At 40.3% G+C, this 27724-nt stretch overlaps 3 protein-coding genes across 5 annotated transcripts in view; 2 read left to right on the top strand and 1 right to left on the bottom strand.

The window, feature by feature from the left end:
- The window catches only part of LOC110959529 (calcium/calmodulin-dependent protein kinase type 1D-like), a 27416-nt gene extending 24744 nt beyond the window's left edge, over positions 1-2672 (bottom strand). Inside the window, exon 1 of the mRNA XM_022206415.2 lies at positions 2555-2672. The gene's annotated coding sequence lies outside the window, so the exon portion shown is untranslated. The remainder of the gene's footprint in view (positions 1-2554) is intronic.
- Positions 1-27724, top strand: part of ldlrad2 (low density lipoprotein receptor class A domain containing 2) — a 200791-nt gene that overhangs the window by 170318 nt on the left and 2749 nt on the right. The gene's annotated exons all lie outside the window — the stretch shown is intronic.
- Positions 2004-27365, top strand: usp48 (ubiquitin specific peptidase 48). 3 transcript variants are annotated; one of them, XM_022206408.2, is made up of 28 exons: positions 2004-2162; positions 2621-2758; positions 3221-3341; positions 3505-3646; positions 4466-4593; positions 5075-5199; positions 6086-6194; positions 6573-6706; positions 6906-6991; positions 7212-7391; positions 7722-7859; positions 7988-8137; positions 8496-8696; positions 8987-9098; positions 9299-9441; positions 14127-14201; positions 14428-14552; positions 15250-15372; positions 15532-15593; positions 16280-16390; positions 19253-19383; positions 20306-20412; positions 20540-20647; positions 21336-21518; positions 21599-21724; positions 23296-23344; positions 23431-23457; positions 26657-27365. In XM_022206408.2, the coding sequence occupies exons 2-28, from the start codon at positions 2625-2627 to the stop codon at positions 26677-26679; spliced, it is 3153 nt and encodes a 1050-aa protein (XP_022062100.1). In that variant the 5' UTR covers positions 2004-2162; positions 2621-2624; the 3' UTR covers positions 26680-27365. The 3 variants fall into 3 exon arrangements, 2 of the variants coding, with proteins under 2 accessions (XP_022062100.1, XP_022062101.1); XM_022206409.2 differs by lacking the exon at positions 2004-2162 and having other exon boundaries at positions 2286-2758; XR_007941818.1 differs by lacking the exons at positions 21336-21518; positions 21599-21724; positions 23296-23344; positions 23431-23457; positions 26657-27365 and having other exon boundaries at positions 19258-19383; positions 20540-20582.

The following is a 27724-nucleotide window of genomic DNA, read 5'->3' on the forward strand; positions in this document are numbered from 1 at the left end:
TTGGAGTTGTGGTTATTTATCGGTTATTATGTTATGATTTTTCTGGTCCATCCCACTTGAGATGAGATAGGACTGAATGTGGCCCCTGAATTAGAATGAGTTTGACAGCCCTGCTACAGATGTATAATCTCAGTGATAATGTCAAAACAGAAAGACAGTGATCTTCATATTTAAGAACAAACAACAAACGAAAAGCTGTAACTTGTCCAGAAGAATGAGAAAAAAACATTAATGCATAATTGGGCGTCCTTTTTATTTATACCACCTACACTTCCCTCCAAAAAATTGGAGTGAGGTCAGTTCCTTAATTTTTGCTATTGACTGAATGAGACAAGAGACCAACATTTCCTAAATGTTATATTTCCTATATACATGGTAAACCTCATTTGTAAGATTAAAAATAGGTAGAACAATAAAATTAAAGAGGAGACACAGTAAAATCAGGGAACTGTTCAACACAAAACAACAGGGAGATAAAAAGAAATTCAGAGTGGACCAGGACAAGCTAAGCAGCTCTCTTTCAATTTAAGTGATGTTATATACTCACCAGCCACTTTATTAGGGACACCTGTTCAGTTGCTTGTTAACACAAATAGCTATTCAGCCAATCACATGGCAGCAATTCAATGCATTTATTCATGTAGACGTGGTCAAGACAACCTGCTGAAGTTCAAACTGAGCATCAGAATGGAGAAGAAAGGGGATTTAAGGGACTTTGAACGTGGCATGGTTGTTGGTCTGAGTGTTTCACAAACTGCTGATCTACTGGGATTTTCACACACAACCATCTGTAGGGTTTACAGAGAATGGTCTGAAAAAGAGAAAATATCCAGTGAGCAGCAGTTGTGTGAATGAAAATGCCTTGTTGATGAGAGGTCAGAGGAGAATGGGTAGACTGACAACAGTAAGTCAAATAACCACTGGTTACAATTCAATTCAATTCAATTCAATTCAATTCAATTTTATTTATATAGCGTCAATTACAGTCAACTCGTCTCAAGACGCTTTACAGAACCCAAATGCCTACAACCAAGGAATGAAGAATATCATCTCTGAACCACAACACCTCCAACCCTAAAGAAGATGTCCTACAGCAGCAGAAGACCACACCAGGTGCCACTCCTGTCAGCTCAGAACAGGAAACTGAGGCTACAATTCACCCAGACTCACTAAAACTAGACAATAGAAGACTGAAAACCATTGCCTGCTCTGATGAGTCTCCATTTCAGCTGCAGCATTCAGATTGTCAAAATTTGGTGTAAACAACATGAAAGCATGAATCCATCCTGCCTTGTATCAACGAATCAGGCACCATCAGGTGGTGTAATGATGTGGGGGATATTTTCTTGGCTCACTTTGGGCCCTTTAGTACCAACTGATCATGGTTTAAATGTCTCAGTCTACCTGAGTATTGCTGCTAACCATGCCCCCCCCCTTTATGATCACAGTGGACCATCTTCTGATGGCTCCTTCCAGCAGATGAATGCACCATGCCACAAAGCTCACATCATCTCAAGCCGGTTTCTTGAACATGGCAATGAGTCCACTAGACTCCAATGTCCTCCACAGTCACCAGATCTCAATCCAGTAGAGCACCTTTGGGATGTGGTGGAACGGGAGATTAACATCATGGATGTTCAGCCGACAAATCTGCAGCAACTGCATGATGTTATCATGTCAATATGGACCAAAACCTCTGAGGAATGTTTCCAACACCTTGTTGAAAGTATGTCACTAAGAATTAAGGCAGATCTGAAGGTAAAAGGGGTCCAACCTTTTACCAGCAAGGTGTACCTAATAAAGTGGCCAGTAAGTGTATACTGCATATTTCAGCCAGATTTGGTCCTTCACACAGACACGTCAAGATGTCAACATATCGTCTGGCACAATGAATTGTTTAATTACTGAGACTACACATAGCACGTTTTAAAGTGAGCCTTCTGCTATGTGGACTGAGAAGAGGCCTCTGAAGGCAGCGTCCCAATGTTTCCTCCACTCACAAGAGAGTGACGTCGCTGCGTCAGTGATTGACGTCGTGTTGATTTTGAGCGGAGAAATAATTTATTTATAAACTGACGCAAGGGCGCTAAATCTAAAATAAACCGTGAATAAAATGTGAAAATACATAAATATTTTTGGTGAAGCAGCTGCACGCATGAAAGGTTCGATGATATTTGACCGTTACACAATAAACTCGATACGTTAGCGTCAGCGTTAAATAGAAAGTAGAGGCTAAAATGACTGCTAACACTGCCGGTCGGGCTAGCTACATTTTAGCTAGCTAGCTAACATTAGCACGAGTCTAGTTCTTACTTCTGACGTTACCCTGCAAATATTTTATTTTGTAACTTATGGTATTTCAGTGATATATGCATCGTTACGATGTGTTTTCATATGCTTTAAGAGAGTAGTTAGCGCACTACAAAGCTAACATTAGCTTGCACCACAAAGCTAACGGGAGGTTGCTTCGTAAGAACTAGGCTATGACCTACAGGAACTTATTTAGCTCCTGCTAGCCGGCTATGTTAGCATTCGTAGAAAAAGCTTGGCGAACCTTTATCATTTGCCTTCTTGCTTTGTTGGAATTATACATCTGACTGTGGTAAACGTTTCATCGTAGGATTATGGCGCCCCGCGTACAGCTTGAGAAAGCAGCTTGGCGTTGGGTCGAAACAGTGAAACCAGAAGAAATAAGGCTGGAACATATCGAGCTAGCATATCGCATCCGTCTCCCGGCCTGTAAGAGAGGAACCTGCAGGTACAGTTGTAACATTTTTATCTATGTGCCTATATTGTGCTGCCATGTGTAAACAAAAACAACAGTAGCAAAACTGTATTTTTAATGTTAAAGCAGAGGGCTCAAAAGGCCAGCCGCGCACCGAGATGCTAATCTGCATCAAACGTCTGTTTTGTTTCCATGTGTGCGGACTAGCCTTCATAGCGCGTAGGGTAGATTTGTAAACTTTGTGTGAAAAGTCATGAAGGTTCACTTGTCTGTTGGACAAACCACATATTTATTCAAACATACACGATGATGGGCAGTATATCATAGTCATCTGATGAGTTTTGGCTTGCTTGTGCCTCTAGCTGCATATAAAAGGCTCGTTTCAAAATTTATGTTTGCAGAACCTCAGACTATCAGATTCGGATTTTGTTGAAGTGCAGTTAAGCTGAAACTGTTTGTGGAAGTAGGGTTAATCATCATGACTTGTTTTTCCAGGAGGAACTGCAAAGGAAATCCTAACTGTCTTGTGGGTATTGGTGAACATGCTTGGCTGGGGGAGATTGATGAAAATGCTTTCCACAATATCGATGACCCAAATTCAGAACGTAGAGACAAGGTATTTCTTTCATTGGGTGCACGCTCTGAAAATGACTTACTCACCCTGCTCATTGTTGTTGTGTGTAGGGGGACCACCAAGAGGTAGTCACAAGATCAGAGATGCAAGTATTTCTAAAAGTCCAGTTCATCCAATGTCTCTCTTTCTGTCTGTCCCCTTCCAGAACACATTTGTCGGCCTGACCAACCTCGGTGCCACATGTTATGTTAACACATTCCTGCAAGTGTGGTTCCACAACCTGGAGCTGCGTCGGAGCCTCTATCAGTGCCACAATTTGCGAGCACAGGAACACAACATTAAATCTGGTATAACAGCATACTTAATACTGAGGTGTTTCCTCATGTTTTCCCCATGATTTATGCCAGCTTGGTGTGTGGCCAAATTGTGCTAATCTGCTTTTTTTTTTTTAAACTTGGTTGTGCATAAGTCTTAAGTAGAACCTCATGATCCTGGGCTGTGCTGTTGTAACAGACAACACGTTCTTCTTTCGGCTTTCTTCTTTTCTCAGTATAAAAAAGTGCAAAATGTCTCCAAAAATTATGTCGGGCTGTTGTGGCGTACAAGTGTACCTAAGTCAAAAGTCAAATGCATCAAATCATTGCCGTTTGAGATTGTTTTGCATTCAGACATACATGCGGTTCCAATTTTGGAATAAAGCAATATTTACATTTGAGAGCATTATAGTTAAATTTAAGCTCTTCTACAAGAGAGTAATGTCAACCTTTCAATGATATTTATTTAGTGAGAGATGGACAGCCTTCACAAAGAGAATTTTTCTGGCTAGACTTTATAACTGAAGACATTAAACCTCAAATCTAACCCCCTGCCAGTTTGATTTAGTTGTGCTTTGCGTCAGTCAAACTCACAGGTATTTATTTATTGTGGTGATGTAAGCGATAAAGTGAACTGAGAATCTCAGATGGGTTATTTTTAATTAATTTGTTGCAGGGGTAGTTGGCAAGTTTGAATTTATCTCAGATGAATTCCCATGATTGACATGATATGACAAATGTAAAGGAAGGCCCACTTTGGTGTGAGGTCAGCATGCTAATGTACCTTTTTAGATGTAATAAATGCCAGTTGTCCTCAAATGTAAATATCCGTGTTGTGTCTTTCTTTTCCAGATTACGAGCCCCAGTCAATCTGTGAGCATCTGCAGTATTTATTTGCTCTTCTGCAAAATAGCAACAGAAAGTACATCGATCCTTCAGGGTTGGTCAAAGCACTGGGCCTGGACACAGGACAACAACAGGTAAATCCAGACATAAAGCTAAGAAAAATGATCATAGCGTCAGTGTACAGATACCGAGCTGGTTTCACAGTTTGAAAGAGTACTGTTATTATATATTTCACTCGAGTTCCATCCTTGTGGATTTTGCTCATTGTGAGAGTTCTGTTGTGAATTTTCTCATATAAGGTATTACCCAACAAAAATTAACAGTTCTACGATTGTGCATAAGTCTTAAGTACAACCTCATGATCCTGGACTGTACTGTTGTAACAGTCAACACTTAGGGTTTCTTCTTTTCTCAGTACAAATGAGTGCAAAATGTCTCCAAAAATTATGTCGGGTCATAAAATTCAAAGTCATAAAATTTGACTATCTAATACTCCTCAAAGTGTTCCTTTTCTGATATCATTATTGCATAGAAGAATTAATGCTTTATTGTGCCATCAATGATTTTAGGCTTGGTTTAGCTACAGAGAACTTCATTGAAACCTTTGATTTTCAGGATGCCCAGGAGTTTTCAAAGCTCTTCTTGTCTCTGTTGGAGGATACACTGTCCAAGCAGAAGAACCCCAGCCTGCAGAATGTTATCCAGCAGCAGTTCTGTGGACAGTTCTCCTATGTTACCATGTAAGGCCACTCAGTACTCAAACTTGACACATTTTTTTCCTTTATGGAACATATGTATATATTTTGTAAATAATTGGACTTAAATTCATTTTAATTAGATTTTATTTATATAGTGCAAATTCACAACATGTGTCATCTCACAGCACTTAACATAGTAAGGTACAGACCTTACGAATTCTAAACAGAACAGAGAACCCAGCAATCCAAAGTTGCTTTTGGTTTTCCTATGAGCAAGCAATTAGTGATGTGGGGGAGAAGGAGGAGGAAGTATCTTGTTATAAAATGCATTTCTGAGGTGTTCAGGGCCAAATACTTTAACTTCAGTTTTGGTTTTAGTAACTTAGGAGAGAAATATTACACTTCATCCAGGCCTTTATTTCCTTCAGAAATATCTGGAGTTTGACCAACTGACTGGTTTAATTTCATTTCAAAGATAAATATAGCTGGGTGTCATCTTCATATCAATGGAAATTAATGCAGTTCTTCTTAATAATCTTGCCTAAGGGGAGCATGTACAGTACAAACTAAATAGTGTTGTTCCTAACACAGAACCCTGTGGAACTCTGTAACTAACTCTAGTGTGGGTGTAAGAGTCATCATTGACGTAAACAAACACTAATCTGTCTGATGAATATGATTTAAACTATTTTAGTGTGGTTCCTTTAAGTCCATTAACATGTTCTAGTCTCTGTAGTAAGGTGCTGTGATCAACTGTATTGCATGAGATCCAGAGAACAGCTGTAGGCTAGGGGATCACTTTATATCAAATTTAACTAATTGAAACTGACATTATTGTAAACAATTTTTTGCTGAAACTACTCTGACAAACTAACTTTAGATGATGATACAGTCAGTATAAATGCAGTTCGTTTGGTCTGGCTTCTAGGTGTAACCAGTGTGGACGATCGTCTGCACTGCCATCCCGATTCTATGAGCTGGAGCTCAACATCCAGGGCCACAAGAACATCACTGAGTGTGTCACAGAGTTCTTGAAGGTAACTGTTGTTCTCTACCAAACTCAATGTGTTTTATTACTGTACAGCATAGCTGACACAACAAAGCAAGAAACAGCAGCACTGGACACACAAACACATTCATTCACACTCATTCAGAGTTATTTTCAGTGCCTAGAAAGAATGACACAAAATAATAAACCTATTGTAATAATCATTAGCAGAAGGGGAAACTAAAAGTTTTCGAGTTCTGTTTATTTAAATGTGCAATACAGAATAATATCAGATCAGTTAATTGGTACAGTTTTAATCAGAAGTTGATTTGTTTCTGTGTGCCCTATAGTTAAATTACTCCATCTTCCATTGTAATGTATCTATTTGTGTCCTTATCCTAACGTTACCTTGTGCTTCACTCTGAAGGAGGAGAAGTTGGAAGGGGAGAACCGCTACTTCTGTGAGTGCTGTCAGAGTAAACAGAATGCCACCCGGAGGATCAGACTGCACAGCCTTCCTCCAACCCTCAACCTGCAGCTCATGCGATTTGTCTTTGATAGGTCAGCCATCACTTTGTGCTGCTTTCCATGTGTGAACAGATTATGTTACTTTGGAAAGGCAAAGTATTGTTGCTTAGTAAATATCTGTTTATGATGGCAAATCTGACTAATCCAATTTTACTCAACTAGTTGCTGATACCATTGATGTTTCAGGTATTTTTAGAACAGATTCTGTACTGAACTGTTTGCCCTTCTTCAGACAAACGGGACACAAGAAAAAGCTCAACACTTTCATAAGTTTTCCAGAGCAACTAGACATGGGACCTTTCTTGGAAGGAAAACAAGGTATTTGCAGTATTATTTTTCCCTCAGCAGTCACAATGACGACTGTGGCCAAGTCTTTTGAATTCATGTAGAAGAGTGAAATGTTCAGTGGTCCTACAAGCAACTTCACTGTTCGCTCAGTTTTAAGTTTAGAAGGAGCAAAACGTTGCTTAGCTGATGATGCAACATGTCATGATGATTCCACAGTAAGTATGCTGTTTGTGTGCTTTGACTTCTCCAGACCAGAAGTGTGTTTATGAGCTGAGTGCAGTGCTGATCCATCGGGGAATCAGTGCCTACTCTGGCCACTACATTGCTCATGTGAAAGACGCTCGTACTGGCGACTGGTACAAATTCAATGACGAGGAAATCGAGAAAATGGAAGGCAAGAAGCTCCAGCTTGGTATTGAGGAGGACATCGGTGAGTCATGTTAAATGGATACTGTACAATTCCATCTTCCAGAAATCCAAAGACACCCAATGTAACGTTATTTTCAAGGCATCAGTATTGTTTTTAACGTACAGTAATATTCTTCACAATTATAAACATTGTCTTGTAAAGTAGCTGAATATTTCAGTTGCAGTCAAGTTATTATTTTTTTTAAACTGTGAGGTCACCATGATGATGGTGCTTCAGGGAAAAAAATAAAAAATCAAGAGTACTACATTTTATCCACCTTAGAATCATGTGTAAACGTAAACACTTTGGTCAAAGTTGTTTCTCTTGTTGCCTGATCTTCTTCCTTCCTAGCCGAGACAGTGAAATCCCAGACAAGAAAGCCAAAGTGCAGTAAAGGCTACCACTGCTCCAGAAATGCATACATGCTTGTGTATAAGGTCCAAGAAGAGGAGAGCTTAGATCCCTCTCGGACCAACGTTGAGGTGCCAGGTGAGGAGTAGACATTTCATACATTTCCTGTGTTATTTATTTTGTCAGATTTTATTAACAAAAGTATAACCTACTACCTAGTGCATGCTGCATGTCTGATGGTCTTTCCTTTCTGTCCTGGATTCCAGCTTTCCTTCAGAGGTTGGTAGACCAAGACAACCATAAATTTGAAGAGTGGTGTAATGAGATGGCAGACATGAGAAAACAGAGCGTGGATAAGGGCAAGGCCAAACATGAAGAGGTGAAGGAGCTCTACGAGCTTTTACCTGCAAGAGACGGTCGGTAAAACATTCCTTAATCACCCACAGCCAATTTAACAGAAACACTACAGGGTCCACACATTTGTCATCATTTTCATTTAAGAACACTCTATAATGCAGACAGTAGTGGCATGATTTTACTTTCCACATCCCATAGTAATATTGCTAATACAACACCCTACTGAACCAACAAGTGATTGTGATTTTTACCAAATGCAAATAATGTATGTTGGTATTATGTAACCTAATTATGTTAGCATTTGTTTTTACAGCCTGTTGATCAGTCAGTAACCATATACAGAGATACAGCTGTTGTCATATATTATTTGGTTTTGTGTGTTTATGTTTGATGTGTTCCTTTGCTTTCCCTCCACAGGCGAGCAATATGAGTTTATCCCCCTGGACTGGCTGAAGAAGTGGCTTGATGACTCCACTGCCACAAAAGAAATTGACTGCTCCTTGTTCCTGTGCTCTCACGGCAAGTTACATCCGGACAAGGTGGGAGATTCCAAGAGGGTTTCCCTGCAAGCTGCACAACTCCTTTACGAGCGTTACGGTGGAGGGCCAAGACTGGACGGTTAGTCAAACACGGGGACAAGTCATGAGCTACAAAACTAATGAAGCATCGGGGCATCTTGAAATGTTGGCATGTTGAAACTCTCACATATTCTAGTGTTTAACTGTGATGAAACAATTGCAGATGAATCACTAACCTGACTGGTTTACTGGAAATGCCCTTCCGTATCAGATTAGAAACTTTATATACAAAGCACAACCAGTCTGTAGATACGTTGTTCATTCACGCACTCCCAAAACTATGTTTGTCTTTTACTTTTTTATTTACCCCACTTTTGTGTGTTTGTGCAGCCTCGTCTCTGTGCAGAGACTGTGTTAGCCAGCGATGCAGAGTGCTTCGGCTAAAGAACCAGCTCAACGAAGACTTCAAGGAAGTGTCCAATCTGGTCAAACGAACACTCAGGTAAACACAAAATAAGTGTCAGGTAGATGAATCGTAGTGTTGCATGTTAATTCAAGTTTAGATAAGTCTGTCAATTTAATTACCTCTGTGTGTGTGTGTGTGTGTGTGTGTGTGTGTGTGTGTGTGTGTGTGTGTGTGTGTGTGTGTGTGTGTGTGTGTGTGTGTGTGTGTGTGTGTGTGTGTGTGTGTGTGTGTCACAGTGGGGAGGGCTACTGGGTGGGCAAAGCATCTCTGCGTGGCTGGAGGCAGCTGGCTTTGGAACAGCTGGAAGAGGATGAACATGAAACCAAACACAGCAATGGCCAGACCAATGGACAGGGACCACACACTAACAACATCAAAGGTAGGGGGAATGGATGTGATTTTTTTTTTTTTTTTTAAATCTCATTTTGTCTTTTAATCTATTGTGGCTGTTGTAGTTTATGTTTTCATTTGTCTATGGAGTTAGAACAGTCTCATAATTCACAAATGCACACAGAAGAATTCACAAATGTAAACTGCAATCCACAAATGCACACAGAAGAATTCACACATGTGAACTGGGATTCACAAACGTAAACTGCAATCCACAAATGCACACAGAAGAATTCACACATGTGAACTGGGATTCACAAACGTAAACTGCAATCCACAAATAAATTAAGAAAGTTCACAAATGTATTTCTGCATTCACAAACTGCTTTTGTGTGTGAATCTTTTTTGAGACTGCTCTGCCGTCAGCTCGATCCACAAATGCATTTTTTTCAACACGGAAGTTTGTGTAGCCAATCAGATGTCTCCCTCCTTTCAGCCAATCACAAAAACTCACCCCACGTGGGGGTGGGTGTACTGTTCAGCCAATCATATGAACGCGTCCGCACAGCGTTATACTTCACCGTGTCATTGGGCTGAAGAGTGAAGCTGCCCGTCGGAGAGACCATGGCGTCTGATGGGGACAATAGACCCTTTATTTGTTTACAAACATTGTGACGTTTTTTTGTGGGCGGGGCTTATGCTGGAGGCAAAAGCTGAGCGAGAAGTCAAGCGGGACTGGGAGTATATAGTTTGCGCTGGGAGTTTGCGCTGCAAACTCGAGCATTTTTAACCCGTTAAACTTCAGTGTACCGCCGGCGGTACACTTACTAATTTGCATAGGAATTTAAAGAATGTCTGAAGGCTGCAAACGCGATTATATAAACATTATACGCCGATGGAAAGCTTAGATTCTCATGAATCCACCGGGAAAAACCACTTTCAGATGTGATTACCACAGCGGATAATATAAACACATTTGTCCGACAAACAACGAATATCCATCCATCCTTTCTCTGTACACGGCTTCAACGTACACAGCGCGACTCACATTTCCGGGTTCATTATTACACACAGATGAAAATATTCCACAAAAAACGGCCATAATCCAACCTTGGACATCCAGACGACACAAGCCAGTAAACTATTTTGTCCAAAACATGTCTTGAAGTCGGTATATAATCCACGAGTCGGTCGTTTTCAAGGAAATGCACCTCGCGATGCGCGTCCAATATGCCCTGTATTTCTCGTCATATTTTTTTATTTACAAATAGAATATTAGCGATTTTTTTTTGTACTGAAAATGGCTGGAATTGACTGCAGCTGATCGTCTCTGTCCAGTCTTTTCGCCTCAGTGCATTTAACCACAACTGTCTTCGTTCCCTCTGAGCACGAGCGTTCGGTGGAATCCTATAAAACTTTAATTAATCGTGGTATCTCTGCTGGCATCTCCAGAGGCCACTGGAAATGCCGCTGCGGCAGTGGCATCTCGCCCAAACAGTGGCATTAACCATGGCACAGTGGCATTAACTGTGGCATCCAGCGCGGTGCCACAAAACGTGTCACTGCTCACTGCCAGTGCCACAAATCGGACCTGCTGTCTCTCCAGAGACGATCAGCTGCAGTCAATTCCAGCCATTTTCAGTACAAAAAATCGCTAATATTCTATTTGTAAATAAAAAAATATGACGAGAAATACAGGGCATATTGGACGCGCATCGCGAGGTACATTTCCTTGAAAACGACCGATTCGTGGATTATATACCGACTTCAAGACATGTTTTGGACAAAATAGTTTACTGGCTTGTGTCGTCTGGATGTCCAAGGTTGGATTATGGCCGTTTTTTGTGGAATATTTTCATTTCATTTATATTATCCGCTGTGGTAATCGCATCTGAAAGTGGTTTATACCGGCGGATTCATGAGAATCTAAGCTTTCCATCGGCATATAATGTTTATATATTCGCGTTTGCAGCCTTCAGACATTCTTTAAATTCCTATGCAAATTAGTAAGCGTACCGCCGGCGGTACACTGAAGTTTAACGGGTTAAAAATGCTCGAGTTTGCAGCGCAAACTCCCAGCGCAAACTATATACTCCCAGTCCCGCTTGACTTCTCGCTCAGCTTTTGCCTCCAGCATAAGCCCCGCCCACAAAAACGTCACAATGTTTGTAAACAAATAAAGGGTCTATTGTCCCCATCAGACGCCATGGTCTCTCCGACGGGCAGCTTCACTCTTCAGCCCAATGACACGGTGAAGTATAACGCTGTGCGGACGCGTTCATATGATTGGCTGAACAGAGCACCCACCCCCACGTGGGGTGAGTTTTTGTGATTGGCTGAAAGGAGGGAGACATCTGATTGGCTACACAAACTTCCGTGTTGAAAAAATGCATTTGTGGATCGAGCTGACGGCAGAGCAGTCTCAAAAAAGATTCACACACAAAAGCAGTTTGTGAATGCAGAAATACATTTGTGAACTTTCTTAATTTATTTGTGGATTGCAGTTTACGTTTGTGAATCCCAGTTCACATGTGTGAATTCTTCTGTGTGCATTTGTGGATTGCAGTTTACATTTGTGAATTCTTTTGTGTGCATTTGTGAATTATGAGACTGTTCTAACTCCATATTTGTCAGCCAAAACAGAGAATCACCAAACTGTGTACATGGTATTTTCTGATTTTTGTTTTATCCCTGAAAGTTGAATACATTTGGCTTTGGGCTGAAATGTCAGTGAAAATAATGTATTATACTTGATGATAATAGAAAGATTTCTGTGGTGCATTGTTGAACCATTAGTAATTACCTTAGCTGGCCTCGCAGTAACCAGCGTCATTTTAACTTGAAGTTAGAGATCAATATGGCAGTGTCAATATGTATGAAAGCTGCTTTTAGTGGGACACCAAACAAACTGTAGAAGTAGTAAGACCAGTAATCTACAGCCATGTCATAACTTCACTCGAGCACAGTCATGCTTTTGAGCTAAATACGAACATGGTCAAGATGATATTGTAAAGGGATCATCATTAGATTTGCAGGTATTTCCTAATTAACTGCAATACTGGTAAATATTCAAGGTTGGCGTCATGATGGAGCTAGACGCAAAATTAGAGGGCATCGAAGCAGTTACAGTTCATTGTAATGGTGTCATGAATTAGTGTACCAAACTTCATGATCATTTTGTCAATTGTTTTTGAAATCCTAAAGAAATTGAAGTACTATGATATTCAGTCCCTCCAGGAATTCACAATGTTGCGATCGCGCGAATTCACACGAAATCAACCAATCTCTGCGAATTTTGCGCGGCCTTGCAATTTTGTCCAATCACTGCAACTTTCCCGCAATTTTGGCCCGCCTCCCGTGAGTTCCACCAATCATAGCAGCTCCCAGCGCAAACGTAATGCACGTATGTCACCGAATTCACTTCCTGTTTATGGTTTGAAGATGCAGACATGTGCGATACTAATGTCTCTCATTTACCAACAAAAATTGCTGCTGAAGACCGTGATAAACAATTAATTCACTGATGTTCTTCACCAAAGCGGAGCTAAACTGTTTTACAACCGTGCAATATTGTGGTGGAATACAAAAAAAAAAAAAAAGTCATTGACTGATACACACTTTTTTTTATATAAACACGAAACATATTAGAACGGCTGAAATGAGCTGACAACAGATCAGACCAATCACCATGATGGAAACTGTTGCATCCAGATCCATTAGAGCACTGAAAGAATGAAGGTAAATTAGATTAATTATTCCACCAAAGAACACGACAGAGTTATGTGATGATCAGCGTGTATGAATCCTTCATCTGTTACCAACATCGCTCAAAAACAGACTCAGAGATGTGAATGAAATTCTCGGGGTCGGTCAGAAATGACACAAGGACCAAGTGATTAGACTTCAGCAGTGATGCGGCTTCAAGTTTGGATCCACGGATTTGCTAGCAGCACGGCGTCTGATAGCAGCACGGTAACCATGGCAACAAGTGAACGCTACCTCAGCGGCCTGCTGACGATCACATGATTGTGATCCTCCAACAAATCTACCAATGTGGACGTATCAGAAATGACACAAAGAACAACTGATTAAATTGTGGGGGTGTTTCTGAGTCCCATCAATCTCCTCAGTCTTCTGCTACATATTTAAGTCACGCGATTCATACACATGCAGAACACACACCTGTGTTCAGCACAAGGTCAGGTAATGAACAGTCTTGGTGGAGTACTGTGCTCTCTTCTTGTTAGTTGACGTGACAAGCCGTGAGCGTGTGAACACGTGTGTGTCCGGAAATGAAATTAACTTTTTAAGTCACTGACAGATATGTCCATATATGATTCATTCAATAGTAAATTATCATTTTGTGCCACAAATCTACCAACCACTTCATATTAAACCAGTATCTGGCTGCTGCTAATGTCCCACCGTGGTGTGCCAGCTTTTGTGGAAATGGATTGGAAGGTTAAATAATTAATTTCGGAATAAATATTGTCAATTACAGTGTTGAAACATGTTCTACAAGTTGGAAAAAAATGCAGCGTTTTAGCAATTGTCATTGTCTCCCGCAATTTCATCACAACAAATAAGCTTAAAACATCGCAACTTTTATCACAATTTTGTAGAAAAGCTGCCGCAAATTCAGGCATTTTCGGCCGCAACAATCATGAAAGACGCCCGCGAAATCCTGGAGGGACTGATTATTGTAAGCATTCTTGGTGAATTGTTTGATTTCAGAGTTCGGCTCCGAGCTCTCAGAGGGCACAGAGGAGGAGATGAAGACTTTTAATGAAGACATCATCTGCAGTCATGGTATTTCCCCTGCTAACAGCCAGAATGATATTGCAAAGCCTTTTTAACAATGACACATTTTCTCTTATTAATAAGAAGAAATATATAGTGTTATAACAATCAGCTATATTTGAATAGTACCTTTTAAACTGGAGTTACAAAGAGAATATTTTTAAAAACGTGTACTGTTGTCATTGGTGTTGTACATGCATGCTCCTGTAGCTGAATTTGTACGTTCCTACCATAGGAGGTCTGAGTATTCTAGAGACGGAACGGAAGCTTGTATCCTCTGACGTTTGGACCAAGCTGAGGGAATACTTCCCCAAAGCTCCAGAATTTACTCAAAACCAAGAACCCTGTCAGCAGTGTCTGGTAAGTGTTCACTGACAAACTCTTCAAGGTTGCACCGTACAGATCCCTCCCGTGTATCTTTCATCTTTTTATTTTCTTCTGACATGGCTACTTGCTGTCCTTGACAGATGCCTCTGGTGTAGTAGACCTATAGTAGACTTGATTACCATCATTTTACAGTAGCCGGGCAACAGTACACCAATGTGTTTATACTAGTGCATCTCCAAAAATAAAACACTGAAAAAGATTTTTTTTCATAATGTAATGGAAAAAGTAAGCTTTCATATATTTCAGATTCGTTACATATGAATTTAAATATTTCAGACCTTTTTTTGTTTTAATTTTGTTGATTATGGTTTATAACTCATGACAATTAGAAACCCAGTATCTCAAATTATAGAATATTAGCATATTTCCTCAAATCAATAAATAGGTGGATTTTCAATACCAAAGTGGGCAACTTGTCCGGTCTGCATTTTTGGGTCGGGTGTTTTTTCGTCTTCCTCTATAACATCCCATAATTCAGTTCTAAGGGGTTCAAGTCAGCTGGCCAATCGAGCACAGCTAATACACCTTAACGCCTGAATATCCCGCTAGAAATAACCACATAGTGATGCCATCTGCAGCCACACGACAGTCACAAACTGTACACGAGTCCTGATAGTTGGTGGATGTGCATTTGGTTACCTGAGGAATTCCATTTTTCTTGTTTGTCCAGACATTAGAGCAGGAGGAGAAGGACAATGAGGCTGTCAGTAAAATGATGGCCCTCGACCAGAAGAACCAGCTGCTCAACCTCTTCCATGAGAAGAACCGGCCAACACTCACAAAGTGGCCCCAGGTAATGACAAAGCCAGACACCAAACTGTCATTCTGGTAAACTCTTCATGTCAGCTCTTCATTTCAATCAATAATGCTACTGAAAATTAATATTAATTGAAGCTCTCCAAATATAATACCTGACGGTGACTACAGTAAATCCTTTCTGTTGTCTCCCCAGGGTACAGATGTACTTTACATAGTCCCTCTGTTTTTTGTGGATGAGTGGAGAAAATTCATCAGGTATGATTGTTTCATCAGTGAAGTGAACAGAATGTACGCTGTCACATTGTTTAAGCCTGTAAGACCCAAATATTGGAAAAAGAATGTATTTTTGCAGCAGTGGTTTTTCAGGGCTAAAAATAATGTTTTGTTGTTGATATTCAACAAGAGGTCAGCTTTCTATAAAATATATCAATCAGAAGACAAATTTGGCATCAACATACACTACCATTCAAAAGTTTGGGGTCACCCAGGAAATTCCATGTTTTTCATGAAAGCTCACTCTTTTATCCATGTGCTAACATAACTGGGTTTTCTAATCATCAATGAGCCTTTCAACAACATTAGCTAACACAATGTAGCATTAGAACACAGGAGTGATGGTTGATGGAAATGTTCCTCTGTACCCCTATGGAGATGTTCCATTAAAAATCAGCCGTTCACAGCTAGAATAGTCATTTACCACATTAACTATGTCTATACTGGATTTATCATTCATTTAACGTCGTCTTCACTGGATAAAAACTGCTTTTCTTTCAAAAATAAGGACATTTCTAAGTGACTCCAAACTATTGAACAGTAGTGTATGTGTTAGTGGTAATGACTACAACCAGTATTATTATTTAGTTTGTATTAAGGACCATATTTTCTTTTCGTTTCTCATGTCCCTTATGATAATCAGTATTCATGCTGCTTGTGTTTTCCAGGAGGCCCACAAAATCCTCTCCAGTGTCTAATGTGGGCAACACTCTGCTGCTCTGTCCTCACGGAGGCTTCATGTTCACCTACGACTCCCTGATCAATGGAGACGCACAACAGTGAGTTTTAATTATTTCAGTCATGTTTATGTCAGTCATACTCAGCAGAACTGCACTGTGTGTCTTCTTAAGGTCTAAGAAATGCGATGAACGCATTCCCTTCCTCATAAAATGTTTGACGAGTTGATTTTTACAATATGATGCCTGGACTTTCCTCCAAAAACAAAACAGACTCCACTTGCTACTTTTTTTCACAGTCAGCATGTTTTTCAGTTTTTAAGTTTGTGGAACAAAGGCCAACAGTGCGTGATCACAGCAGTTAGAAATACTGCAAAGGGGTTGTACTTCTTTCATTTCAAAAATCACTGGCATAGGTCATTTTCCCAGGTGAACCGAACATTATCAGAAACTGCATCACAGCCAAAGTAGTGCATTTTCATCATCTTTTTTTATAAATCAAAATTGTTCAAAACACATGCAACATTTCTTAAAAATGGACAAACGGATTTGGATGAAATTTTCAGGGAAGGTCAGAAATGACACAAGGACCAATTGATTAGATTTTGGCAGTGATGCAACTTATAGTCTGGATCCATGGATTTGTTAACCCTTTACGCTTCAGTGCGTAGTCGGTGTACCGCCGGTGGTACACCGACTAATTTGCATAGGAATTTCAAGAATGTCCGATGGCTCCAAACGCGATTATACAAACAATACACGCCGATGGAAAGCTTAGATTCTCATGAATCTGCCGGTATAAACCACTTTCAGATGCGATTACCACAGCGGGTGAGAAAAACACATTTGTCCGACAAAAACAAATATTCATCCATCCGTTCTCTATACACGGCTTCAACGCACACAGCGCGACTCACATTTCCGGGTTCATTATTACACACAGAAAAAAATATTCCACAAAAAACGGCCATAATCCAACCTTTTACATCCAGACGACACAAGCCAGTAAACTATTTTGTCCAAAACATGTCCTGAAGTCGGTATAAAATCCACAAATCGGTCGTTTTCAAGGAAATACACCTCGCGATGTGCGTCCAATATTCCCTGTATTTTTCGTCATTTTTTTTATTTAAAAATAGAATATTAGCGATTTTTTGTACTGAAAACGGCTGGAATTGACTGAAGCTTAAAGGGTTAAAGATTTCTGTATCATTAAGAGATAGCAGCACGACATCACTGTAACCATGACAACAAGTCAACACTACATCAGCTGCCTGCTGACAATCACATGACTGTGATCCTACTACAAATCCATCACTGCAGACCACGAGTTTTTTTTTTTTTTTGGAAAGATTTCATTCATCAGAAACCATTCAACGACTGAGCAGCCTTGGAGGAGCACTGCGCTTCTCAGACTGCTTTTCTTGTTGATATTGTGATCGCCCATTTGCTGATCTCACGCTAATCTGAAGACCTGTCAGAAACCAAAGTCAGAGCTGTGAGGATTTTGCAACGGTGAAGTTATATCTGAATAACAAAAGACTTGCAGATTTTCATGTAACAGAGCCGGTGGCATTAAATAAATAAATAAATATGAAGAACTTGGACATAAGACATGGTTCAAAGTCTGAGTTACACCTTGGTGACAAAAACATCAAATTTTCAGCTTCCTTAAAATAATCTGTAAACAGGCCACTGTTATGTAAAAGTTTCCCAGGAATTCAATTCTGCAATCCAAAATCTCTAATCATTTAACTGCTACAAGCCTTTATAACTGTAAGTACTGTAAGTGACTGACTCAGCATGCTCAGAGGCATCCCTTTTACCCCTATAAACTTTGCCTGTCTATATATATGCTACCATCATGTATACATATATAAATAGCTATTACCAGTTAAAGTTTTAGGAGTCTTGCTTTAAAACTGAAGGAGTAGGAATTTTTTTTGCAACATCATATAATTTTTTCACACGTCTTAAGTTTAAGGGGTATGGGTAGAGAAACACATGAATATTTCTTAACCCGTTAAACTTCAGTGTACACTTACTAATTTGCATAGGAATTTAAAGAATGTCCGAGGGCTGCAACCGCGATTATACAAACACTATACGCCGATGGAAAGCTTAGATTCTCATGAATCCGCCGGTATAAACCACTTTCAGATGTGATTACCACAGCGGGTAATATAAACACAATTGTCCGACAAACAACGAATATCCATCCATCCGTTCTCTATTCACGGCTTCAACGTACACAGCGCGACTCACATTTCCGGGTTCATTATTACACACAGATGAAAATATTCCACAAAAAACGGCCATAATCCAACCTTTTACATCCAGACGACACAAGCCAGTAAACTATTTTGTCCAAAACATGTCCTGAAGTCGGTATAAAATCCACGAATAGGTCGTTTTCAAGGAAATGCACCTCGCGATGTGCGTCCAATTTTCCCTGTATTTCTCATCATATTTTTTATTTACAAATAGAATATTAGCGATTTTTTTGTACTGAAAACGGCTGGAATTGACTGCAGCTTATATTGCTTATTCTAAGGTACTCAAGAATTGCATGGGACCAACTGATTATTTTGGTATGCAATTTATGAATACAACTTTTATAGCACCACCACCATAGTAAAATGAAAAGCAAATCTTACCTAAAACATAAAATTTTGCCAACAAAATTGTCACTCAACTTTTGTTTTTTTTGGTTTTGGTTTTTTAGTGTTTAACACAAAAAACCAACAACTTGTTCTATACTTGGCCACTTTTTAGTCCTAAAATCTGAAAGAGCAGGTAGGTTTACCCCTGAATAGAACCCAAAACATTAAGCAATACCATTTTTCATTATGAAATCATTTTTTTCACACATTTGTCACAAAGTTGTGACTCAGACTTTGAACCTTTTCATAAGTCCTCGTGGACAGTGCTGCTGTCTCATGTTGTGCTGTTTGTTTTGCACAGTATAGCTCTACTCTGGCCCAACGAATGGGATGTGATCAGCAGACTCTTCATTGTAGACCAGCCAATCTCCCTCCACTGCTTCAGACAGACCACACCTACTGGTTCCACCACCCAATACACCACCCAGCCTGGTAAGAGTCAGCCAAAGTGCTTCACCTCTCATGTGCACAAAATTAGTTTGTAATGCACTGCTTTTTGCCCCGATACTTAATGTTATACTTCAGCGAATATTTATTTAGGAAGGATGAAGCTCTCAGTACTTCAAGGTTTTAAAGAAGCCCTTGAAAAACGTGTATCTTTCTCCTTTGTGCAGGGCACCAGTCAGCTAGGATTAATTCCTGCTGTTTTGAAGAATGATGACTCAGTGTTAACCGTTTGACATGGATTAGAAGCACCAAAGTTCAGTTCAATCAATCAGTCAATCAAAACTGTATTCATAGAGCACTTTACAACACTCATGGTGACCAAAGTACTTTCCAGTTAAAAACAAAAAATAAAATAAGAAATAAAAGCAGATTAAAAGAAAGCAACAATAGAGCATATCAGGAAAATAAAATCAGACAAAACCAGAGAAAATAGAATAAAATAAAATGAAATGTCACCACATTACTGTGTATTAAAAGCCAGTCTGAAAAGATATGTTTTTAGCCGTGATTTAAACAAGCCAAAGTCAGTGATGGCGCGAATGTCAGGAGGCAGTTTGTTCCAGAGTCTTGGCCCAGCGACTGAAAAGGCTCGATCCCCCCCGGTGTTTAAATCTGGCCCTTGGGACTTCCAGAAACAGCTGGTTAGAGGACCTTAACTCCCTGTTTGGGTTTCGAACAGAGAGAAGCTCCGGTAAATAAATAGGTGCCAGACCGTTCAGGGCTTTAAAAACAAAACAGTTGTATTTTTAAAGTGCCAAATCATAACCTGTGTCCTCTCACAGCACTGAATGTAGTAAGATCAAGACTTCCAGTACTACATGTGCATGGAACTAGTGGAATTGTTTGATAAATTTAGTTTGACTTTTGGGTAGAGTGTTGTGTTGACTTCTTTTGTTTCTATGCACAGATCTGTGTTGGGAGTGTAGAGAGAGCTTCCTTTTCCAGCAGCAGAGGGACCTCAGAGAGTACACCCAAGCAACCATCTACATCCGCAAAGTCATAGAAGACAAGAGGGTATGGAAATAACATTTGCAGTATAATTGTATTTTATCAGGGTTCAACATGAGAACTGTGTATTTTCCATAGCTGATACAGTTGCTGTGTGTTCAGCTGTGTGTTTTTTAACTGCTCCCCTGCATAGATGGTAAAGGAGGCAGCTCCAGAGCTAAACGCCAGCAGCTCTGAGGCAGAGGAGGAGAAGGAAGAACATCCAAAGCTGGATGGAGAAAAAGACCCAGACTTCAGTCAGGTAACCACACAAACTGTACATGTGACCACGCATTGCATCAACTGATCGCTGATAGCGGCTGTAAAAGGAGAAGCAGAAGGGGCCACACTAACAGCAGTTAAATCAGCAGAGCTCTCCCTTTGTAAACATCAGACACTGTCCAGTCTACAGGCGTCTAGGTCAGTCCACCATGTGACTACCTGTGACTGATCTAACGTCTTACAGAACTGGTTATGCTGCAGTTTTCATCAATCTTTCATAAAAATCAGTTTGTGCTTTCCACAACTGCGGTTGTCCGTAGAAATTTACATATGCAGACTTTGCAACAGCGTGAACTGTCTATACTGCAAGTATGCCGAGTGTGCATGCACTAGAAAAAGCAATGGTGCTCAGAACAAATGCTTGTTTAGACAAAAGACTGTATGAAGAGATTGTCTGTACCCTACATGTTTTTAGTCCATCATCAAAAGAGTTGTAATTGAAGTAGTCACTGCAGGACTTAAGAGATGTTTTGTTTTGTTCTTGCTTTCCTTCCAAAGAGTCCAAACAAAGTGGGAAGCTCTAAATTCTGTATATGTCCTTCATGTTTTATCATTTTCAAGTTTTTTTCCTTTGAAATGTTTAGTTGCGACAGTTCTGCACCATTTTGTTTGTCAGAAATGGGCAACACCAGCACCATCTATGCAATCATTTTACATCTTTCTTTCAGTCACAAGATGGTGCAAAGCGACTAAAGTTGAGTGACAGCAGCACGCCATCGACTGCTGCTGTTCCTGTGACCAATGCGACTAAGCTAGGAGGGATCAGGAGAAGCACCCGGCACAGGAAACTCCGTGGAGAGAAAGCACTCATTGTTTCAGCTAATCAGACGCTAAAAGAGCTGAAAATACAAGTGAGACATTTGCTTTGCTGGGCACAATGCTAGGAGGGGAATAGTCTGTTTCACTAACTCTGCTGTGCTTGTACCTCTAGATTATGCATGCCTTCTCTGTGGCTCCATTTGACCAGAACCTCTCAATCGATGGGAAAAGTCTGACCGATGACTTAGCCACACTGGGCAGTCTGGGCGTCATCCCAGAAAGTATCATCTGTTTAAAGGTGCACATTACTTCTATTTCCTGGTCTCTGGATCTTCACACACAGGGGTCTTAAAAAGTCTAAAAAAGTCTTAAATCCAATAATTTGAATTTAAGGCCTTAAAATGTCTAAAATTCTCCTAAAATCTTGTAAAAGGTCTTAAATACGATTTTGAAAGGCCTTAAAAATCTATTGATGTTACTTATATGTAAAACATGCATAAACTTCAGTCTCGCTTTGAAATGTTTCGATTTTTGAGGACGCTATAACGCAACTATAAACCGGAACTAAATGTAGGCTACCTGTACTGCCCGGCCACAATTTATCGAACACCACCAGCCATTGCTGTGCACGCTCAGCGGTCACGCTTCACCTCGTTGCATAAACACAAGAGAAGATGCTGAAATACTCCGCTGTTTGGGAATTCTTCAGTTTAACTGAAGACAAAATGAAGGCAAAATTTGGACCCGAGACCAGACGAACGGATCCGAATATTCGGGCCGTCTCCACCACAAGCAGCAGCAGCCGCCACCGTGGCCCCCCCCCGGGCCGTCTCCGCCGTCGGACGTTATGGGGCGGAACGAATATTCGGAGCCCAGAAACCACTATTCGGGCCAGCCCTAGTGGTTTCCTTAGAAGGCTCTATCCTGAACTTTGGTCTTTTTGCCAGAAACTGCTCATTTTGTCCCATGGACAGGCCACAGTGGAGAGAGGTTTTTCTGTAAACAAGGAAGTTGAAACGTGTAACATGCAGGAGGACACTGTTGTTGCGCACAGGCTTGTGTGTGATTATGTCACTCTACATGGCAGGGGGAACAAGATTCCCATCACGAAAGAGCTCTTGACTTCTGCGGCATCAGCCAGGTCCAAGTACCGTGTCTACCTTGATCAAGAGAGAAGGAAGAAGGAGTCTGATGAACAGGGAAAGAAGAGAAAGGCTTTAGAGGATCACCTGGAAGAACTAAAAAAGAAAAGAAAACTGTCCAAGAGGTTTCTGAAAGTCTGGCCAGAAATGCAGACAGGCTTGCAGAAGAGGCAGAGGGCAAGGTGGGCACTCAGATGGCCCAGCTCATCACAAAATCAAATGTTCTGAGGAGGCGCTACAAGGAAAAATTAGCAGAGCTCAAGAATATTGTGGAAGAGATTGCAGCCAGGGGACAAGAGCTCAGATAGTTCTTGTGTGCATACACAAGCACACACACAATGGCTGTTGGCTGTAGAGTTTACCAATATTTTTTGACTCTTACTTCTTAACAAATCTTGCTTCACAACAGAGAGGTTTCTGTTTTTTTGTTGGGTTAAGTGTTTTGTATTCGAGTGTGAAAGAGCTGAGAATAAATTCCGGTTTTCCTTCAAGTCTTTTGTACTTTTTTGCCAGTATCAATGTGAAATGGGTCTTAAATTGTATTCATTATGGTCTTTAAAAGGTCTTAAAAAGTCTTAAATTTTGCTTGTTGAAACCTGCAGAGACCCTGCGCACAGAAAGCTTTATTACTCTGTCATCTAACTTCCATCACAGCATCTGGAGTGTGATTACAGACATTTTCCTTTTCCTTTTTTCCCCAAACATTTATTCCTTTACTTTGTTACAGGCTGATGAGCCAATAGCAGATTATGCTGCGATGGATGATGTCTATCAGGGTAAGTGGCATTATTCTCACCTCTCCTACAGCTGTCACATGTAGTTATAAAATGATTAAACTGCTTTCTGCTCTGCTTCTTCACAGTGAGGATGCCTGAAGAAGGATTTAAAGGTGAGCATGCTCTTTCTTCATTTGTTGTACAAAGAATGTTTTTTTTCTCCTTCATGCGCTGATTATTTACACTGATGCAGTAAAGCTGAGTGGGACTAACCCTGACAAGTAGAGGAAGAGAGAGAGGGATAGGACAAGCGGAGGGGTGGGGGACAAGGAGCACATAACACACACTGGGATACATGAATGATAAGATAGATGATACATACAATGGGTACGGAAAGTATTCGGACCCCTTGAAATATTTCACTCTCTGTGTCATTGCAGCCATTTGCCAAAATCAAAAAAGTTCATTTTATTTCTCATTAATGTACACTCAGCACCCCATCTTGACAGAAAAAAACAAAAAATCTAGAAATTTTTGCAAATTTATTAAAAAAGATAAACTGAAATATCACATGGTCAGAAGTATTCAGACCCTTTGCAGCAACATTCATATTTAACTCACATGCTGTCCATTTCTTCTGATCCTCCTCGAGATGGTTCTGCTTCTTTATTGGAGTCCAGCTGTGTTTAATTAAACTGATTGGACTTGATTAGGAAAGGCACACACCTGTCTATATAAGACCTTACAGCTCACAGTGCATGTCAGAGCAAATGAGAATCATGAGGTGGAAGGAACTGCCCAAGGAGCTCAGAGACAGAATTGTAGCAAGGCACAGATCTGTTCAAGGTTACAAAAGAATTTCTGCAGCACTCAAGGTTCCTCAGAGCACAGTGACCTCCATAATCCTCAAATGGAAGAAGTTTGGGACGACCACAACTCTTCCTAGACCCGGCCGTCCAGCCAAACTGAGCAATGGTGGGAGAAGAGCCTTGGTGAGAGAGGTAAAGAAGAACCCAAAGATCACTGTGGCTGAGCTCCAGAGATGCAGTCGGGAGATAGGAGAAAGTTCCACAAAGTCAACTATCACTGCAGCCCTCCACCAGTCGGGGCTTTATGGCAGAGTGGCCCGACGGAAGCCTCTCCTCAGTGCAAGACACATGAAAGCCTGCATAGAGTTTGAAAAAACACATGAAGGACTCCCAGACTATGAGAAATAAGATTCTCTGGTCTGATGAGACCAAGATTGAACTTTTTGGTGTTAATTCTAAGCGGTATGTGTGGAGAAAAGCAGGCACTGCTCATCACCTGCCCAATACAATCCCTACAGTGAAACATGGTGGTGGAGCATCATGTTGTGGGGGTGTTCTTCAGCTGCAGGGACAGGATGACTGGTTGCAATTGAAGGAAGGATGAATGTGGCCAAGTACAGAGATATCCTGGAGGAAAACCTCTTCCAGAGTGCTCAGGACCTCAGACTGGGCCGAAGGTTCACCTTTCAACAGGACAATGACCCTAAGCACACAGCTAAAATAACAAAGGAGTGGCTTCAGAACAACTCTGTGACCGTTCTTGACTGGCCCAGCCAGAGCCCTGACCTAAACCCAATTGAGCATCTCTGGAGAGACCTCAGAATGTCTGTCCACCAACGTTCACCATCCAACCTGACAGAACTGGAGAGGATCTGCAAGGAAGAATGGCAGAGGATCCCCACATCCAGGTGTGAAAAACGTGTTGTGTCATTACCAAGAAGACTCATGGCTGTACTAGCTGAAAAGGCTGCTTCTACTCAATACTGAGCACAGGGTCTGAATACTTCTGACCATGTGATATTTCACTTTTTCTTTTTTAATAAGTTTGCAAAAATTTCTACATTTCTGTTTTTTTCTGTCAAGATGGGGTGCTGAGTGTACATTAATGAGAAATAAAATGAACTTTTTTGATTTTGGCAAATGGCTGCAATGACACAGAGAGTGAAACATTTCAAGGGGTCTGAATACTTTCCGTACCCAGTGTACAAAGTAGAAGCTAACATGTAAACTTATTCATAGTTTACTGTTCTGGTGTACGGCTCTGGCATTAAATATACTACATATATAGCTGGTAGTAAAATTCTAACAGTATTCAGAAGAGCATATTAAGTAAAGTGAGGGTGATGCAGAGTAGACTGGTGGAAATGGGCAGCTGGAAGCAATGGGCTGGAGGCAGGTCAGCACCAGCATCCCACAGTGGACATGATGGAGACTAGACCAGGTGGTGGGACAGTAACCACAGATCTGAAGCATCCAGCTCTGGGACCAGGGACACTCAGAGAAAGGACATAGGGAGAAACAGAGTTAGTGTAATGCAATAATGGAAGATACAGTAAATACAAAGGTAATGAAGGAAGAGCTCAGTGCATCCAGAGAGGTCCCCCAGCAGCCTATAGGCCTACAGCAGCAGAACTAGGGGCAGAACTAAAGGACATCCAAGAGGGAGACTCCAGCTGACCCACTCAGGCTCACCCAGTCAGCCCTAACTAGAAGATCTGTCAAAAAGGAAGGTTTTAAGCCTGAACTTAAAAATAGTGTGTGTGTCCACCTCCCGAACCAAAGCTTTCACCAAAGTATTGATAAAACAGTTAATTTTATCGTGTATGGAGGGAATCCATTCTTTTCAGGTTGGTCAATGTATAATTGAGGGATTATTAAATCTTTTGATCTTGCATACATTTTTATTAAATGTAAAAAAAAAAAAAAGGTTTTTTATGTTCATTATAATCATGTTTTTACAAATTCCATATTTGTTATGGAAACAATCACTTATTACTAAAAAATGACTGGATATCACTAAAATGTCAACTTAATAACCATCAGAATTAAATAACAACCACCTTCTAATTAGCTAAACAATAATAAAATGAGCTGATTCAGAAATAGCTTTGTGTTCTTTTTGTTTAGTTGAGATAATCCTGACAGATATTTCTTTTTTGACAATATATGTATCCCAGAAATCGCTTTCCACTAAGTTCCCCATTACAGAAACACCTCTCCAGGAAGTGTTAATTCCAGATCATATGACCTGCTCCACATGATGTCATTTCCTCCTGAAGAAAAGATTGGCCAGACGCCAAGGCTTTCTGAGTTGTTTAATATAAAGTAGTCAACAGGTTTGCTGCAATACCTTTATAAATAACTTTCAATTTTACTCAATTGTATATGTAATATTTAGAAGAATCTTTCTCTAAAATACCATGTTGATTTTAGGCCTCAAAACAGCAAAAATGTCAACTATGATGCAGAAAGTCCAGCAATTATATATTGACCCAGGTTGATTTTTGTGTGTTGTCGTGTCATTTGGATGTGATTTAATTAAACAGTGTCTGTCCTTTTCCAGGCACTGGGCTTCTTGGGCACTAAGGACGGCTGTGCTGTGTACGCTTGAATCGGACAGATGGATTTTTTTTTTTTTTAAAGCTTGAATTTGTCAAGTGTCCATATATAAATAAGTGCTTTAATTTGTGGGTTTTTTTACATTTTGAGTAGGTTTTCTTTGATAAAACTGTGACTATGTTTTGCAAAGCCGCTGTTTTTCTCAAGATAAAGTTAGCTGGCCTGTGATATTTAAAATTCCCGACCATTCTGAAGGACTCTGTGGTAGGGCTTCAGCCTCACTGAAGCAGCTAAAATAATTGTTGTATTCTGGGGATGGCCTCAATTCTACTGTTAGTCAAGAAAATTTAGTCAACTGTTTTTAATTATGGCAGATGAAAAAAATCAAAACAATGGTCTTTCTATTATGTGGAAGCTTGTGTTCTCACTGCAACGTTTTCAGGTTTGTCAAAAAAAAATGCACGATTAACTATATTACCAATATAACTGCTCTTAAATGTTAGAACATTAATTACCTCTACAGCAAATCTATACCCATATACTCCATGTGGCATTTAAAATACATAGCTACAAGGTATGTACAGAGGCTGAGTCCCGCAGGTTTCAACAATGTAAACCTCTCGACCTGGAAGTGAGAAACGGAATACAAGCAGTGATATGTCCTTTCCTTTACACTGTTATTTCTTATGGATAATAAAGTTATTTTCAAAGCACGCTGTCCTCACGCTAACAATTATTACTTTGTTAATGTAACTCAAAGACCTGAGTTATTTCAGTCATCCATCAATTTTCTATACGCCAATTTATCCTGTGTAGGGTTACAGTGGGCCGGAGTTTATTCCAGCTGACTTAGGGTGAAGGTATGATGCAATTCAACCGCTAGGGTCAGCTGGGTGTAACAAACAACCAGATGGAAGTGGTTTGGTAAACCAATGTATTGCTCATAGACAGAAGTAATGCAAAAGTGGTCAAACAAGAAAACAGGGCTGGTGGATGTTAAGTTTCAAGAACCAAATAAAACCAAAAAAGGCTAAAAGTTTTTTAACAAGCCAAATAAAAGTAAAACAGCTAA

Source organism: Acanthochromis polyacanthus, chromosome 5 (assembly GCF_021347895.1).
Source record: "Acanthochromis polyacanthus isolate Apoly-LR-REF ecotype Palm Island chromosome 5, KAUST_Apoly_ChrSc, whole genome shotgun sequence".
Lineage (NCBI taxonomy): Eukaryota > Metazoa > Chordata > Actinopteri > Pomacentridae > Acanthochromis > Acanthochromis polyacanthus.

Coding starts and splice junctions, on each gene's coding strand:
- usp48 (XM_022206408.2), top strand. CDS start 2,625: ATGGCGCCCCGCGTACAGCTTGAGAAAGCAGCTTGGCGTTGGGTCGAA. Junction 7,392..7,721: donor TGGTATTGAGGAGGACATCG/GTGAGTCATGTT, acceptor CTTCCTTCCTAG/CCGAGACAGTGAAATCCCAG. Junction 14,202..14,427: donor AGACATCATCTGCAGTCATG/GTATTTCCCCTG, acceptor TTCCTACCATAG/GAGGTCTGAGTATTCTAGAG.